The sequence below is a fragment of the Leptodactylus fuscus genome, chromosome 6 (genome assembly GCF_031893055.1).
Source record: "Leptodactylus fuscus isolate aLepFus1 chromosome 6, aLepFus1.hap2, whole genome shotgun sequence".
NCBI lineage: Eukaryota > Metazoa > Chordata > Amphibia > Anura > Leptodactylidae > Leptodactylus > Leptodactylus fuscus.
The window spans coordinates 14,043,056-14,062,343 of record NC_134270.1 but is presented as its reverse complement, the minus strand read 5'-3'; the positions used below and the strand labels follow the sequence as shown (position 1 = coordinate 14,062,343).

At 42.2% G+C, this 19,288-nt stretch overlaps 1 protein-coding gene across 1 annotated transcript in view; it reads right to left on the bottom strand.

The window, feature by feature from the left end:
• Window positions 1-1,978: 1,978 nt before the first annotated feature.
• MBTD1 (mbt domain containing 1) overlaps window positions 1,979-19,288 on the bottom strand; it is a 47,370-nt gene continuing 30,060 nt past the window's right edge. The window contains exons 11-16 of the mRNA XM_075279380.1: window positions 18,367-18,471; window positions 17,599-17,746; window positions 15,816-15,898; window positions 15,292-15,526; window positions 13,535-13,612; window positions 1,979-2,233 (exon numbers count right to left, since the gene is read on the bottom strand). Coding sequence (XP_075135481.1) covers window positions 2,115-2,233; window positions 13,535-13,612; window positions 15,292-15,526; window positions 15,816-15,898; window positions 17,599-17,746; window positions 18,367-18,471 — 768 coding nt within the window. The 3' untranslated portion in view covers window positions 1,979-2,114. The remainder of the gene's footprint in view (window positions 2,234-13,534; window positions 13,613-15,291; window positions 15,527-15,815; window positions 15,899-17,598; window positions 17,747-18,366; window positions 18,472-19,288) is intronic.

Here is a 19,288-nt window from a genome sequence, read left to right as displayed (position 1 = left end):
GTAGGGGTCTTCAAAAATTTTCTGCACTTTTTTTTTCCAACTCCATGAAGAATTTAAAAAACAAATTCCATTACCTATCTTGCAAGGTGAGTTGGCTTGCCAGATGGACCAGGCACATGACATTCTCAGACATGCCCTCAACGTTTCCAGCTAAAATCTTAAAGTGCGGAAACTTTTTGTAGTCCCCTCGTACTATAGACTATAAGGGCCCATTCACACTGAGTTTTTTTGGTGAGGATTTTGGTGGTCAATGGGAGGCTTTTTTCCACGTGGATTTTCAGCGCCAAAATACTCTGTGTGAATAGACCCTAAAGAAGCTCCTACGGCCGTCCTCCTATAGCCTTATTAATAATGCAGTTTCGTAATCCATGACCCCGGACACTTCCATCATCAATACTTTACCACCTTCCCATACGGAACAATTCTGGTATCTGCAGGCTAAGAATAGACTTACACAAAAACAAAAAAATAAATATATCAAAAAACACGCACAGTTTTCACTATTTCACAATGTGGTATTCAGTGACAGACACAGAGTAAGGCACATGGATCTGTACCTAGCACAATGACTTTGTTCATGCTGTTTCACCTCAGACTTTTAGAAGAAAAAAAATATCAATAAAAGTGGTTTTCCACCGCCTGGTGATTTAATTTATTGGTTTTTAGACCCGAACCTCACTTTGCAAAATTGCTCAAAATTTTGATCTTTTTGTGCTTAACTTGTTTTTTTTTTAATGTTGTATTCACTAATTGTCACTTTAAGGCTGAGGCCACATATGGAAGAAAAAGGTTTTTTTGCCATTGTGGAAGCATAAAAAAAAAATATGTAGATTTTTATAGCTCCGGCAAAATAAATTTTTTAGTTATTTTATCTCATCCTTATATTTGCTAAAAAGAAAACACGCGTTGATGCGTTTTTGAAAACACAGCAAGTTAACGTTACCCATAGGTAAAAGCAAACAAATTTTTGCAGAATTTTTTTCCTGCAGTGTTTTTTTTTTAGCTGTGATTTGCTGAATGTGGCCTTAGCCTAAAGTGACTCTTTGACTTTTAACTCCATGTAATGTTACGCTGCAACCACAAGCTGCAAGCGGATGGAACCCTGCCAAGTTGCGATGGCTAGTGGTGGTACGTTGCCATCGTGGAGGGTAGGGTTTGGGCCACAGGGGGCAGCTGCGCCCTCTTTAGATCAAAAATTCTGAACGGGTTGTCGAGGATTAGGATATTGATGGCTGTGGCTTCTTTACCGCTTATCAAGCACAAAATCGTACGTTGTGTAGTGGCCGTGCTTGGTATTACAGCTCAGCCCACTTACTTGAAAGGGACTGAGCTGAAGCAGGACCATGACCAATGGATGTGATGACTCTGGCCTGATAAGAGGAGTTGAGCCACAACTACAACTTATCACCTATCCACAGCCTAGGTGACAAATTTGGATCCTGGGGCAGCCCCTTATCCTATGCAATAATGATAGAAAAATATGGCCGAAAAGCACCAACAGGCCTGAACGATAAAGTGGGAGGAGGGACAAGCCAATAAATTAAAGTCACCGTAAAATTAGCAAAAAGCTCAATTGTCATTTTTAGAATAATTACCATTGGGTAAATATTTTACATAATTAAAATCTTGAGACATTTAACAAACAAGAAAGAAAAAAAATAAAAAAAAAGACAAAAAACAAAAAACAGTAACTAAAATAAATTTCCTGGTCACGGAAAAGAAAGCTACCCAGTGTGTACCAAGTGTAATTTTTTTTTGTTATTTTTTTTTCTGCAAAATATCAACCCTTCCTAAACAAATATATCTAGCCCTGCTAAGTGTACCAAAAAACTAAGAATTTTGTTGCAGTGCCCACAATGCACGATATTTGTAAAATTTCAAAATATTAAATTTTTTTTTTCTCAAAAACTTCAAATACAACACAAAATCGTTAATGTTATTTAATAAATTGTAAAATCTTATTTTTTTTCTTCACCAAAATATTTTCTTTGTCACTTCACAGAGTGTCCCTGCACATGAGTCCTTTTGTGTTTTATTTGCAAATAGTTTTTGTTTAGTTTTTCTTTTTTTTATATGAAAACATTCTTAAATTATTAAGAATCATTCAATTTGCATCAAGGTTCCTGTTTAATGTAATAGCTGCCAGATCCATTACTTTCCTGATCTGAGGCGCCTTGTAGAAATGAATAGTCTTCTCCGTCAAGAAATTCATCCTTTAGATGTGGCGGTGGTACTGCAAAATAGAAAGGGTAAAGGTCAGAAGTGTGTATAGGAGATTCGGGAAACGGGACATAATAAGAACCTGTACATGTGAATTAAAAAACAAAACAAAACAAAAAAACAGAAGAATTGAAACCTTGAAGGGGTTGTCCCATCACAAGGATCCTATCTATACTGCTAGTGTATGTGGATTTATGACTTTTCCTAAATGCATTGCTTTATCAAAACTGCTTTGTTTGGCTGCTATCTTAAATTTATTCACTTCATTGTTTACACTCCGTTTCTATGGCCCTTGGGATTATCTGCTCATTTGTCAAGTGATGTAGCTGCCTGCTCTCAGAGGGGGAGGGAGGGGCTGGGAGCAGCTCTGAGCTGTTTGTGTCTGATAAGTAGTGGAGCTTCTCAGAGAGCTCCGGGATTTCTGAGCTCTTATCAGTCGGTTTAATTGAATTTGGCTGATAAGGGCTGAGATAGGGAGTCCGTTACCTCTGTATGTAATGCAAACTGACTCAAATCCAGCTCTGCTACATCAGCTTCACACTGTGGTAATTCATTTACAACCAATCCCGTGCAAGTGAAACCCCGCCCACCTATGTGCTGAGAAAAGCAGGAAGTGAACAGAGCACAACAGCCTGCAGGTTAGTGAACAAGCATCATGGGAATAACCCTTTAAGGATCCATTAAGAAAATGGAATCCATTGCAGTCAATGGGAGGCTGTGGGAAAAACCGCGGTGGAAACAGTTCACGGTTCTTCCCGCAGTGCTTTAGATAGACAGTTTGGTTTCATATGGGTATGATGGGCATGCTGTGGACATTCTGACTAATATAAACTCCATTCCCCCGGAGCAGCAACGATGAGATTTGCAGAGTGTAGCGGGGTTCCTTAAGTCCTGTTGCGTTACTGAACACGACTCTTTGTCATGTGACTATCTCCACTATACGCTATGTGCAAGTAATAAGAGTAGGGCAGAGTTGATGATTTAACAGAGAATCGGATGAGGCTGAGTATGGAGAGTTTCCTGCCCCACTTCTCTCAGCAAAGTGGGGCACTGGGAGACCCTCAACTATATCCAGTGAAGTCTGGTTGTCAAATACGGTTAATAAAATTTATGGCAAAATCGTTTTTTCAACTTTCCTCCATATCTATATAATAATATATACATATATATATACACATACAAACACACACTACCGTGTTTCTCCAAAAAAAAAAAAAGCCCTACCCCGAAAATAAGGCCTAGCTAGATTTTCCAGGTTTTTTTGGAGTAGGCTTAAAATATGAGGAGGCATTCACATTTAGTAACGCGGCGCTGATTCTAGCAAGATAACTAGCGTAAGTTTATCCCCCTTTCCGACATCTGCCGGGTCCTTAAAGATGGCGGCAGCTCCGCTTCCAGTCCGTTACCAGCCTCAATAGTTATGTAGATAAATTCCCATAGAAATTAAAATAAACTCCCATAAAAATGTAAATAAAAAGTGATCAAACGTGTGACTGTTGTTCATTTAAAAAATTAAGACCTATCCCAAAAATAGGGAGCAGCTCTAAGCGGTTTGTGTCTTTTAAGTAGCGGAGCTTCTCAGATAGGGGAGGTGAGAACTCCGGGATTACTGAGCTCTTATCGGTCAGTTTAATTGAATTTGGCTGATAAGGGCTGAGATAGGGAGTCCGGTACCTCTGTATGTAATGCAAACTGACTCAAATCCAGCTCTGCTACATCAGCTTCACACTGTGGTAATTCATTTACAACCAATCCCATGCAAGTGAAACCCTGCCCACCAATGTGCCGAGAAAAGCAGGAAGTGAAGAGAGCACAACAGCCTGCAGGTTAGTGAACAAGCGTCATGGGAATACCCCTTTAAGATCTCTCGGATCACCAGGGTGTAAAAGGACCTATGAAAGGATGCTTGTAACATCACTTCTTCCATAGGTTTGTAGATGTGGTCCATAACTGCTGGTTGGAAGGGATAGAAGTCTCCTTCCTCTAGGTTGGCCTGAGGAGGAGGGGATTGGTTTATTCCCCCTTAGGTGACCCAATCTAGATAGTTTTGTGTACATTTTCTACCCATTTCCCTGGAAGCAAAAGCGTTTCCAACATGGAACCACCATGGCTGGTTTTGCATCTGCAGTGTTTTAGCCTGTTCTTCTGTTGCATCGGAGAAGTCACATTGTTTATTTTTGTGGCAGGCTGCAGGGGAGACCAGTTCCAGTTCCAGACCAGCTCTTTAGTTCCTGCAGTTGCTCCTAGTCTGCGATGTCACTATCTTCTTACAGACTTGGGCTGCAGCAGCATTCAGATCATGCGACCCAAAGACAGAGTAGCTGCAGGAGAGACAGGAACAAGAGTTTCGGGCTCCCCAGCAGCCCTCTTCTTAAGTAATGGCATAAGTACAGGGAATGCACTGGTGAAGCCTTATTACTCTCTGCCCATCTAATGAATGACAAACAAGGGACCACTGACTATTGTCTTCATGATTTTCCCAGATTAAAAAAACAAAAACAAAACAAAACTATGCTTGTAGGATTTTTTTTTTTTTTTTTTGGCTGCGATTTCTGACAGATTCTGTGTCGCGGCCTCTGACGCAAATATGAACAGAACCAAAGTACTGGACATTTCTTTAATATTTTCTCCATATATTTTTTGACTTTGTCTTTGGACATTTTCGGTCCATTAATGCTTTACATTAAGATCTGCATCAATTTTTTTATGGAGTTTTTAAAACTGCAAAACAGAACCTAAGTATCTACCCAGTCCATACGCTGTGGTCTGTCCACTGCTCAAGTGCAGTTGTGCGGTGACCAATTGGAAGCCTGAGTGAGAGGAGAGTGTACATTTTAACCCTTTAGCGATCGAACACATTTTATCCATCTCTGCATTACTACTTTCATAATTTTTTTACATTTGATTGCAATGTATAGTTACAAGACCTTGTATTTTGTGGGTAAAGACTCACAGTGTGGGTTATCTCCATATGTAACACAGATAACACTGAGTCCGTTCTCTAGAAGCATGGTAAGTGTTCTCTCCAACCCTGTGTAATGTAATATACATTTAATGTGCACATTATTTGATCTGCATTTAGTGTATTTTTCGAACTATAAGACGCACCAGACCATAAGATGCACTAAGGGTTTTAGAAGTGGGAAAATAGGGAAAAAAAAAATTTTGAAGCAAAAAAAAATATTTAATAACAATAATGGAATATTTCACCAATGTAAATAGAACCGGGGGTTTTCAGACACAGGGATACCAAATGTGTATGTGTTTCAACAGTAATGTTTTTGTTTTATATGTATTCTAGGGATATGGGGGTGATATGAACTAATTATATATATATATATATATATATATATATATATACATACATACATACATACATACATACATACATACACATATACATACACACACACACATTTTGAACCTGCAATCATTTGATTGCAAGTCCCATAGACTGCAATACAATTGTATTGCAGTCTATGGGAGATGCTCAATATTACGATTGAGGCTTGGCAGGGGAGGCTCCCGCATGGCACAGTAACAGGTCGGCCGCTCTTGCAGAGCAATTGCCATAGCTAATGGGTCTCCTGTACAGCGGAAACTCGGTAGCTATGGCGGCCGCCATCTTGAAACACCCCCCCCCCCCGGTCCACTATCCTTCACATGTCTGCAGAGCACCCTGCGTCCCCCCCTCCCTAGACTAGTATTGTAGAGATGCAGGGAATAGGGGGGGCTTGGTGTGGCTGGAGAGTGTGGGCGGGGAGACATGAGTGCATCAGTCACGTCTCCCCGCCTTCTCTTTATAATACTAGTCTAGGGAGGCGGGGGTGGGGCGCAGGGCGCTCTGAAGCCACATGAAGGACAGAGGACCAGACCAGCAGCAGGTAAGTTGAGCGAAGTTCACGAGTAGATAGATATTACTGTACATAGACAAGTCGATGTACAGTAGTATCTATCTACTCGTGAACTTGCCTCGTCATCCTCACAGCAGCGCAGCACACAGTGATTCACCTGCTGCATCCGGACTATAAGACGCACCCCCATTTTCCTCCCATATTTGTAGGAAAAAAAGTGAGTCTTATAGTCCAAAAAATACGGATTATTAGATTTCTAATAATGATAAAAATAATATTGTGATACTTCATAGTGTCCTGTTCATGAAACACTGAAAGCCGCCTCCCCCCAGCTTGTTGAAGAATACAGAGAGTGAGAAGAGGAGTGAGCAGGCAAAGCTGCTGTGGCAGGGAGATGGCCTAAAATGCATGATAATTTACCCCCAATGTAGGACAGTTTTTATTGTTGTATGAATAAGTTCTAATACATTTAACTTACGACCCTTCTAAAAGGTGTTTGAATAAGATAACACGGCACTTTGTAAACTTTTATTACAGTGATTTACAACTGAAATGACAGGCGGCATCTTGTGCTTTAGGCAACTTTCACGCAGATGGATTTTGCAGATAGGTATTTATTTATAAAAATAAAAAATAATATTCATGGAAAAATTTGCACCCTCTACACATTGCTGTGTGAACATGGCCTAAGAGCCACCTACTGTCTACAGTGCAATTACAGCCATCACAACCTGTAGCCATGTCTATACACATTAAACAAAATTATTTAAACTAATATTTTGTAGAAAAAAAATAATTATAATAATCCAAAAAATACAAAAACACATGTACAAATACACATCAGACGCTAGAAAACAATTCATGATCTATACATATAGACAGAACAGATTCTTGGTTTGAGCTCACTGTTTACAATCTGTTACTAGAAGGTCTGATATCTGGAATTTAATTTAAAAATATCAGTTAGAAAAACATCTATTTACTAATATAGAAAATTTCTTTGATATAATTAGATTTTTTTTTCCATGATAGATGCTGACAGGACCCTGGCAGTGGGTTTGCCTAACTATAGTATTGCACAAAAGTGAGCAGAAATTTTGTGCAGAAATAGATTCCAGAAATAGAAGGGTTAATAGTTTATTTATTTATTTTTTGTTAATGAACAAAATGAAGTAAATGGAGAGAAATGTAAATCCCATCAAAAGTTGGTGCTAAGGCCCCACGAGACGATACGCAGTGCTAAAGCGCTGCGGGGAAAACCTTGGCGGGAACGCATCGCGGTTCTTCCCGCAGCGCTTTGAACAGAAAATTCAGAGTTTTCCCCCCGCGGACTTTCTGTTACCATTATATCTATGGGACAGCCGCCGGCGTTTCCGTAAATATAATTGACATGCTGCCATTTCCAAAACCGCGCCGAAACATAGCAGCATGTCCGCGCTGTGGTTTGTACCGCAAAGTGAGCATGGGATTCGCAAGGATCCCATCCACTTTGCAATTACTGTAAAACGCCACGATTTTTCCCGCAGGCAAATCGTGGCGTTTCCGACCTGTGGGGCCCCGGCCTTGCCCTCTGCAGGAGGAGTCCTAGAAGATGGGATTTACATGTCTCGTCTTCGTTTGCTTCTTTTTGTCAGTCGCCAAAAATTAACTATTAACCCTTCTATTTCTGAAAGCATTCTTACCACGTTGCGTTTATTTTCCACACCTACCGGTGTGCACAATACCTAGAAAGATGGAAGTATGACTGAGAAATCCACATTTAGGCGAAGGTCCCACGTAGTGCGCTGCAGCCAAAAAGCGATGTGGCGGAAACTACGTTTCACACAAAGTCTGCAGTTTTCCTCTGTGGACTTTCTGCTTCTATTATTCTTATAGAAACACTGACATTTTCCATATAGGTATAATGGACATGCTGCGATTTACAAAAACGCGAACGTTTAGCCAGAATCCTAGCCACTTTGCCAAATCACAACATTTACGCTATTGGGGGGGGGGAGGAGCTATCCTTAAAGACAACCTTTTACCACCTCCATCAACTTGCACTCTTACCATCCCTCTAATAGGCTCTGCTCCACCAATTCCAGCACCATTGGAATTTTCTCTCTAGCCCTCACCGTTTCCAAGTTAACAGTGCTGTTAGTTTTGCTCCCGGATATACTAACTAGACTCCCTAATGACAAGTGGGTGGTGTCAGGCAGGAGAAGGCATGAGGGCATGATTTAGAGCACCAATCAGATGCAGACAAGGTCAAAGCTCAAATCAGGCCCTCTTGCCTGTTCCTTTCTGACAACACCCACGGCATTAGGGAGTCTAGTTGGTATTATTAGACACTAAAACTATCTGCATTGATTACTCAAGAACAGCGGGGAAGAGACAAAAAGTTACAACTGCACCAGAATCTGTGGAGCAGCGAAATTAAAGGATGGGAAGAGTTAAATGTTGAAGGTGGTGAAAAAAGTCCTCTGTAGTGGTTAGGGGGGGGCAACCTTGTGCATATAGCATCCAATCAGGAGACTGTCAGAGCCATCATGAAGAACCTAGGAGTATTCAGTGCAGGACCCATGGCGATAGAAGTATTCAGTCCAATCATGGTGGTAGCGGCATTAGAACGTGGAAATCCAAGACCGTTCACTGTTTTATGTTTTACTGCTTTCCTCATTCTCTATATTGCCCCATCAGCAAAGTTACTCATTAACTTTTATGGGAGGTGTTGTGGGCATGCTCTGTGCAAAAGGTCATAGTGTAGGGACTCTAACTCCCTAGTGTAGGGAGATAACAGACAAGCTAGATGAACGGATTGTCCTGCCGACACTGTCACTTGTCCTATCTCAAAGGTCCCTGGTTATAGCAACGCTGTGTACAATGGAAGGAATAAGTTCATATAGCAGGCAAACAAAGCAGCATTTCTAAAGCAATATATTTAGGAAAAGTCTTTAATTTACATAAGCTACCAGTATAGATAGGATACGCGAGATGGACAACCCCTTTAAAGAGGACCTTACACATCCTCTGGCACATGGGGTGTAATGCACCGCTAGAAAGCTGACAGTGCGCTGAATTCAGCACACTATCGACTTTCCCATTCTGTGGCCCCGGTGAAGAGCCATCAGTGCCGGTACCGTAGCTCTTCAGTGTCAGAAGGGTGTTTCTGACAGTCTGTCAGGAATGTCCCTCCTCACAGTAGCGTCTATTGCGTTATACTGTGAGAGGGGGCGTTCCTTACTGCCCAGCCACGACGCCGAGCAGTGAGGAACGCCCCTCCCTACTCCTGACCAGTACTTGTTCATAGACAAGTACTTGGGAGGTTTGGGCGTTCCTCACTGCTCAGCGTCATAGCTGGGCGGTAAGGAACTCCTCCTCTCTCAGTACAGCACTATAGACGCCACTGTGCGGAAAGACGTTCTTGACTGACTGGAAAGGTCCACTTTAAGAATGAAAGCCCCGATGTTGCGAAAACACAGTGTTTGGCTGCAGAACCTTTAAAGTGGAACGTACAAGGCAATTTGGGACACTAAACCACTTACAGGTGTTTATGGATGGGGATTAGTGTCCCAAATCGCCCTATCGAAAAGCGTACACCTCCTACATACACTATCTGCGCCAGCGCAGCTCTTCATTTAAGTAGTTCAGTGCGTGTGCGCCAGGTCTCAGGTGCATGAGAATAACACTCATCTCTAGGCTCCAAAGCAGATGAATCATGGGCGAAGGCTTCAGTGTGCACAACAGTATTGGAATTGGACCACCACCAATTGGCAAAGGGTTGTCGTAACGTTTTCGGCTTCATTGAGCAGACGGACATTGACACATGAGGCGAGAAACATCAAGAGAACAAACACCCGGCAACCACTGCTGGAAGAACATGAGTGTTATGGTCTGGGGGATCCTTCATGACATTCTCAGGGCCCACTCATCCGTGTGGAAAGCACTCTGAACCGATCTGTGCATGAATCCATCCTTGCAGATCACATACAAGAGGTTTGTCTTCTAATATCTTCCAGCTAAACAATGAGACAAAGTCACACAGCTCGGAGAGTCTGACGTTGCTTGAGGAGCACGACCAAGACTTCCAAGTACTTTATTGGCCCCCTAATTCCCCAGACTTGGGACCACCTCAATCCTTGTGTTCGCTCTATGGATCTTCCCCCCACATCCCTCTGAGACAAATTATCAGCACCTACTGGAAGTGACTCCCCAACATAACAGAGCTACTCACCTCTCCTGGGATCCGGAGCAAGAGTACATTAAAGACAAAACATTTGTGGACACCTGACCATAAAACCTATATAGTGTGCCAGACATCTCAATCAGACACTATGACTGGTAAAGATCAGCCTCTTTCTGACTCCACGCTTTTGCAGTGCGTCTTTAAAATGACGTGCCCATTCAGCCTAAAGAGCATTTGTGAGGTCAGACACTGATGCTGGGTGAAAAGATCTGACTTGTCATCATTCCAATTCATCCCAAGTGCCCTGCGCTGCCTCAGAGTTCCTCCGCATTAGACTCCTCTTACCGTGTCTTTATGGGCCGCGCCATGGGCACTAGGGTGCAATCATGCTTGTACCGAAAAGGGCCAGGATTATACACATTCGCTCTGGTTCCCATCATCCAATAGACCTCCTCACTTCTTCTCCCCATCCTCACACCCTCTCCATGCTCCATTAATAATTGGGTCACATCCAGAGTATTTACCGTATATACTCGAGTATAAGCCGACCCGAATATAAGCCGAGGCCCCTAATTCTACCACAAAAAAACTGGGAAAACTTATTGACTCGAGTATAAGCCGAGGGGGGGAAATGCAGCAGCTACTGGAAAATTTCAAAAATTAAAATGGTCAGAGTTTTTGGGTGCAGTAGGTGCTGGGGAAGGGGAGGGGGTGTTTTGGTTGTCTGTCTGCCCCTTCCCTGAGCTTGAGGACTGGAGAAAATAGGCTTATACTCGAGTATATACGTCCTGCAGGTCCAGTCAACATTTTGTATTAGTATTACGGTCATGATTTGTGAGTCAATTTGGTGGGAGACCAAGAATTGGATTTTCTGCAATAACTATACGATTTATATTCACCATTACTAAATGTTATGGAGGACCTTCCACCATCTCCAACAAGTCCAGCTCTCTATATAAATGTAATAGTCGCCGCTTTACTGAATTTATTCTCTAGCCCATCCGACGCACTCCTGGGCGGACTTCCGGAAACAGCAAAGCAGCGCTACTCCATAAGAGCTACAGAAGCAGCAGTGAAGTGAAGGAACATTGTAGAAAATGTGCTACACCATTTCCATTTCTCCCATTCACTTCTACAGGAGTTACGCAGTGCCAGTCATCTGCTTCCATAAATCCCATCCAGGTGGTCCCATGGATGGAGCGGCATGGCGGGCGGGATACACAGATCCAATCATTTCAATGGGATTGCCAGAGATGGCTGAAACACAGCACTGGGCTGTTACTGGTGGTTCCACTGAAATGAATGGAGGTTGTGCCGTTATGGACATTTATCTACAGGACATGGAGTGTCCGATCGCTGGTTGCATGAACGCCAGGTTCTCCAGTGATCAGGGGGATTTGGAACCGAAAATCCCTTGAGTGGAGCGCCAGAGCACTTCAGTGACCGGGGTTCCATTAGCTTCTGTGGGGCTGCCGGGACTGTAATCTCCAGAAGTTCCCGCAGCCCCATAGAAGTAAATGGAGCACCCGTCACGCAAAAGAACTGGTGCTCCATTCACAAGGAGGCTTCGGAGGGACTTTTAGTCCCCAGCCCTCTTGATCGCCAGGACCCTAGTGATTAGGCCATATACACAGGACAGAGGAAACGTGTCCATACTGGCACAACCCCTTTAAGTCAGAGTCATCCATTTATACAGCCATGGGTTATAGGAGCTTTCCAGGCTTATTAATAGATTACCCATCCTTACCCATCAATTGAAGATCAGCGGAATCCAAAACCCGGGCCAACCACAGATCAGCCATTCGAAGCAGCTTTATGGATCAAGTGATGCAACGTTCATCACTCATGCCCTGTTGGTATAGCTTATTCACTTGAATGGTACAGAGCTACGATGTACAGAATGTATGTATCTCTAGCCATAGGAAACTCCATAAATGGCTGAAAGATACAGGCCCCAACCATAATGAGAAATGGCCCAGTTTGCATCTACAAACCATTGAACAAGCCACATCCGTGCAAGACTCTCCATGCACTTCTATATCTGCTAAAAGATGACCAAGCGGCCTCCACTATTTTCAGAACTCCCATACAAGTGACAGGAGAGACTTCCACACACATGGCCCAAAGACTCATGGGCCCTGTTGAACATAGATTTGGGTCCCACATCAGTCATGCATTTATGGCATATCCTATAGCACGGGCACCAGAGGCGGCACTCAGAGCCCTGTCTGTGGGCACCCATCTATAGAACAGATTATACAGTATGGGGCCACTGTGGAGCAAATTGTACTGTGTGGGGGCCACTGTGCAGCAGATTATACTGTGTGGGGGCCACTGTGAACAAGATAGGATTGTGTGGAGCAAAATGTAATGGTAAGGTTAAATTGCCGTGTTGGCACGTTCTGATAAATTAGTGGGTTTTGGGTTGCAGTTTGGGCACTCTGTCTCTGTCCTATAGAAATAGCCATAAATACCAGACCGGGATTACCCCTTTAATTGGTGCAAAGCCTGGAGGTCCTGCCTCAGCACCAACACACAGGGATAGAGAGGTCTACCTGTATCTAACTAATACAAGAGCAAAGCCATCATGATCCTTAGCTCTGCATTTTTCTGGACAGACCTGCTTTAAAGTGTGGCTAAACTTTTTGACAACTTGCGATTTTCTGGCAGCATTAGTGACATTAATAAATTTTGCAACATCCTTTATTAACACATTGTGTCTCCTTTCTGTGAAATCCTGCATTTTTCATTCTTCCCCTTGCTTATTACGGTGTATTGTGTTAGGGTATCACTGCATGCAGTGATATCTTGGACATTATACGACATATAAACTTGCTTCTTGTGTTGTATGAAAGAGATTCTTATCTTTTATATGGCACAAGGTTGCAGTTTTAGCATTGCTTGTAAACAGTCGGGATTGGGAGCAGCTGCATATAGATACTCTAATCCAGAGTGGATTTTCAACTAATATTTCTGGTATTGCAGGTCTTGTGTCGTATGAAAGATGAGAATTTCCTCTTTCATATGGCACCAGAAGTAGGTTTCTAGATATGCCTGAGGTATAACTGTATGAATGACCTTCTTGTACATCACACGACCCATACACCGTGAAAAGATGAAACCGCTCTCAATAGCCAAACAAGGGAAAGAAAGACATGCAGGATTTCACAGAAAGGAGGCAAAATCTGTTAAGTAAATTACAAAATGTATCCGTGAAACAAATACTCCCAAGAAGTTGTCCAGCCGCTTTAAGTAATCGAATGCAAAATGATTTTGAACAGAAATCCTGACTTACTCTTCTTGTGTCCTTTGTACTGCTGAGACTTGGACTTCTTCTTCTGTTTGGATACAGTGGTCTGGTTGTCCTTTGTTGCTATAAGGCACAGTGAGACAAGAGCGTTAGTAACCAGGCTATACAATTGTGAAGGTTAGAATCATGTAATGTATGAAAAACATTGTTATCCTTAAAAGCTGAATGCTAGATATACTTGCTTATGCTTGAAACTGGTATAATGTTATATGATAAGATGGCGCCTGCATCCAGGATGGGTGCAAGAAAAACAAATGCCAGAAGACAGCTCCCCAAGGTTACCACACAGGACCGGGAGTAGCTGGCTATATACGGAACTGCTTAAACTTTTTCTGTTTGATTGAGATGTCCCATACCAATCAGGATTGAAAACTTATGTTGTTGTTCTCTTTCTTCCTTTCTCTGCTACTGTTTAACCCCATGTTGTTTTAATAAAAGTGCATCAGTATTTCCTCCTTGGTTGAGAGAGGAACTAATACCAAGACTGTGTGCCTGGTGTCATTTCCTTACTGCTGGCACTCAGCCTAATTAGGACGACGACAGTTACCCAGGATTATTGTGGGAAGAATATGCAAATCTGTCTTCCAAGATGTAATCATTCCATGATGGAAGACAGATTTGCATATTCTTCCCATGGTTCCTTGCGAAGTGGAGTGCTAAAGGCTTAATAAATCTCCACACACCTATATGGTGGTCTCTCCCTAAGGAGTGACAATATCCCCTTAACCCAGGATTATTGGACAATTAGTCATAAACATGGCTTTGACCTTATGACAATTACCAGTTACATGTTTTGTATGTCTGCACCTGTGGCAGTATCCTAGGTCCAGTGGGAGAAAACACATTAGTTTAGACCATTAAATTATTTCCGTCTTCAGCAGCCACTAGAGGAAGCTGTTTAAAACACAGATACACGTTGTGGAAACGCTGCGTTTTGTTGAGCCAAAGCTAGAAGTGGACTTCGCTGAAAGAGGCAAACTAAAAATATAAATATTAAATATGTGAATTTTGGAAGGCAGGGAGTTAAAAACCAAAAACAAATAGTCCCGGTTCTTAACAAGTTAAAGAATCCCATGTATCAGGAGGGGCAGAGCATAGAGACTCTAGTTAGAGAGGAAAGCATATATAGGAGGAGGATACACACAAGAGATTGTTTAGATACCTAGTCAGTGCTTACAGGGTTAGAGTATGTTCACATTGAGGAATCTGACAAACTTCTGTCACTAACTACAAATGCATCACCAAATTGATAAATGGGAAAAGTATGCAAATCTGTTTCCCAAGATGTAAATAGGGAAACCGTGCCTGTTTGCTGCCCTCTAGGGAAATGGATTTGCATATTTTTCCCATAATCCCCCCCAGTGGAGCTAAAATGGCTTTTTGTAAGTCTCCATACAAGTGTGAAGGTGGTCTCTCCTTAGGGAGTGACATTATCCCCATAACCTGGTCTAGAAGTCTCTCACCTCTGCCGAGTCAGTTTTCCCTACGCTGTGCTGAAGAGATCCAACCAGACTGAAACAGCGCTGTCCACAGCTGGGATACTGACTTGGAAAAATTCTGCATCATTGCAGTAAAGGCTTGTTGGAAAGTCGGGGATGATGTACTAAGGGGGCTACCTCTAGACGGCAGCTAACAGAGGCACTGTTTCCCTATTTACAGCTTGGGAAACAGAGTTGCATATTTTTCCCATAATCCCCCCCAGTGGAGCCAAAATGGCTTTTTGTAAGGAATCTGTGACTTACATTGTGGTGCTGGAGGTTGTAGTTGGTAGCCTGTTAACTGACACCAGCCAACGGGATAGAGGTCTGGGGATTCACAGTCTACCCACTGATCATACTCGTCTTCCCAACCATCGAAATGGATCCTTAGCAGTCTGTGTATAATGCGTGTGACTGTGGCAACACACACTAACCGGGGCTCCATGAGATCTACAGCCTCAAGCTTCATTCCAACACGGAAGCCATGATTGGGGACTTCCTGGAAAGACAGATAAGATGCTGCTGTAGTAAAACTGTACCATTAGGAAGCAAGATGTGCCAGGTACCAGGTAAGGAACATGCGCACTGTATTAGTTGTAATATACAAGGCCTAGGCAGTGTATGGGTAATGTATCCGGCAGTATGCATGTACAGTGAGATACGTCACAGCTTCCCATCACTGGTATATACTCAGAACGTATCCGGCTGTATATAGCCAATGGAGGATGAAAACATAATGTAATCCTAGCCAAGTATGTGACACCGAATACCCGTAACGTGCAGATTACCTTGTTAAAGAGCTTTACAGGAGCCGCTATAGATCCGGTTTCCCTGAGGTAGTCAAACCATTTGAAAGGTAGTTTTGCGTATCCTGGAAAACGAATAACAATGAGTTGCTTTGTCTGGATTTGCCATCACATCATCATCAGATCAGTAATACTTTATAGAATTGAAAGCAAAAAATATTGCAGACATCCTAAGGATAAGTCACCAATATCAGATCGTTGTGGGTCCGGAATCAGGCACCCTCTTAAGATAGGGGGTCCAATAGTGGGCACTTGAATGAATCAGCTGATTGGAGAGTCTACACCCGACAGACCTCCCTTAGGCTACAAAATACAGATAAAAGTGGATTTTCTGCAACATAATCCGCGAGTGCTATGTGCAGGTTTTGTAGGATGACCTATACAAGGCATAAGTCGTTGCTTAAGAATGGCTGAGGGTCCGACGTCCAGTCCCACCAGCTGTTTGAAGAGACTGCAGCATTTCAGCCATCGCTGCGGCTTCTTCACAGAAAGCCCAAGTACAGTGCTGTAGATTGTATAGTGGCTGTGCTCCGTGTTACACCTTCAACCCATTCGCATCAATGGGACAGAGCTGCAAAAAACAATCTGTGTGACTGATGAATGTGAAGTTATATGGCCTGTGAAGCAAACAACTGGTCCACAGATATCCAATGTGTCAGACCCTCCGCTGATGTTTATGAGCTATTTTAAGGAAAACATACCATCCATGGTATACATTGAGGATATATAATAGCAACTAGCCTCTGCCTGCGACTTCGTCTGCAGGTTGTTGGCGTTGATGATCCGCCTATATTCAGCAAATTGCTGCCGTCGATGGTTTGCCTGCTCCGGCATTTCAGCAGCTCTTAAGCTGTCCTGCTGCTGAACTCGTTCTTCGTGCTGGGCCCATGAGTGTTACGGTATCTCAGCAGCTTGCTGAGACGCCATATAATGAGTGTGTTGTTGGTGTTGATGATCCGCCTGGTCCAGCGTTTCAACAGCCGTCAAGCTGGGCTGCCGCTGAACTTGTTTCTAGCACTGTGCCCGTGATTGTAATGGCATCTCAGCAGCTCGCTGGGACGTCATATAAAGAGTGTGGCGTTGATGATCCCCCCTCAGCTCCGCCTGAGGAGAACTCTGTGACTTCTGGCTACCTACATAGCTCTCGTCGTTTGCGACAAATTCGATTTTCTGTTTCCCGGCATGTTTAAAATTAGCAAACTGCCAATTTGGATTAAAGGTTGTTTTCCCATCCAGTGTGTCAGCACTGCCTGGAGCATATCAGATAATATGCAAATAGATGTGCACAATCCACTGAGGGTTAGTGTGTGTTTACAAAGAGAGATAACAGCCCTGGCTTTATCAGAAGCTGAGATAAGAGCAGTGTAATATAGTATGTGAACATAAATTCATAACAGTTGTGAAGCCATGTCATTTACCGGGATAAAAAGTAGCTTATGTTTTAATCGAGTTTACAAACTATCTATTTATATAATTTATTTATTAGAATTTATAATAATAATAAAAAATAAAATAAAAATATAATATAAAATAACAATAAATATATAATAATAATAATAATAATAATAATAATAATAATAATAATAATAATAATAATAATAAACACACACACACACATAATAATATAAATATAATATAAATAAAATATATAAAATATAAATAAGATAAATATAATAATAATAATATATAATATACAAAATAAAATAATAATAATAATAATAATAAAAAATAATAATATATTAGTAGGATAGGATGAAGGCCGTACCACGTGGCGGAGTTAGTTCAATCTTGTTAATTTCACAGAAACCAACAGGGAATATTGAGGGGGATAAAGCATGGTAGCAAAACCAGTCTGAGCCATCTGCCGCTTCAGAGCCATCGATTCCAATCATTAGGTATCCTTCTGCCAAAACCTAAAGAAAAAATAAAAATGATAATAAAATAATAATAATTACAGAATCACCAAGTAGTTATGAATGGAGCACTAGAGACCATATCAGTTCATTACATGCTGATATCCAACGGGATTATTGCAGCATATCCCATAAACTTTTTTTTTTTTTTTTTTTTCTTACAGATCCAAGTCCCTTCAACTAATCTAGCAATAGAGGTAACACACCAGCACAAGTACGGCATACAGTGCGGTCAATCTTCATTACGATTCCAAAGAAGTATGGCCGAACACCGACCGGACTCATGACACGTGCGTGTGAAGATCTTCTGATGACATCACTATTTCATTTATAACATAGTATTAGGCTTTACAATGTATAACCAAGCTCCTCCCAATGGGAATGATGCTTTTAAGTGTTGTCTCCAATCAAAATTGTGATACCATACGAGGCTTACGCTAACTATATCGTGCTGACATGCGGAAGACCCAGACCCAGGCACAAGGGCTACGCTTCACATTACACGGTGACCAGAACATGGATGACGACATAGACAGAGGAAAGGGGAGCGGTGTAAAGTCAGATGCTCAGCCCATAAAGTGAAATTGTGTTTTAACCTTTGGCAATAGCACAGTATTCACCTTTCTTATGGTTGCTACACATATGGCAGAGAGGTTTAGCGGATCGATGGCTTCCAGTTTCATGCCTTCCTTGAACCATTCAGAGCTCTGGTCAACATCTTTGACCTAATAATAAAAAAAAAAAAAATTGAAGTCACTTATGTTATGAACCTTATACATTATATGGAGCTCTTCTGCTGTTATATTGAGGCAGTATCAAATGTTCCACCAGGAGTCCTTGTATGAGCACCACAGTGCCACCCCAGTCACAGGAGTCCATGTGGACATGTCCGATACAACAACTCAAATGCCAATCATAGTCTGGGCTATGGGCAGCAATAAACTGGAACAAACGTATTGAGATTTATGGGAGAATATTCTACATAGGGAGGGGGGCAAAAATAAGTTGTGACATCTATTGTTAGTAGCGATAGAGAACACCACTGACCTATCTTGTCTTAAGTCAAAGAAGTGACTACTGCAATGAAAATCTCCAAAGAATTAGCAAGTGTAAGGCTTCTATTAGGCTTAGTGGAAAGTGTGAAAATTACAAGAAATTGTAATTATTTATTTTATTTTTTAAAAGAGATCCTACCTTTTGAACTCAATTTTTTCTCCCTAACATGTCGCAATAGCCTTAAGAAAGACTATTAGTCTCTTACCTTTCCTTTTCTTCTCCGCGTTGCCGTTCGCCAATCCCGGTTTTTATCTTGGTATGCAAATAAGCTCTCTAGCAGCACTGGGGGCATGCCCCAGTGCTCAAACAGCACTAGGGGTGTCCCCAATGTTGCCAGAGAGCTCTCCAGCACCGCCTCCATCTTCTTCTACAACGAAGTCTTCACCGCGTCTTCTTCCGGCGGAGTCTTCTTACTTCTAGGCCTCGGGCAAGCTGACTGCGCATGCCTGCCGGCCACGAGAAAATGGCCGCTTACAATAATGTGGA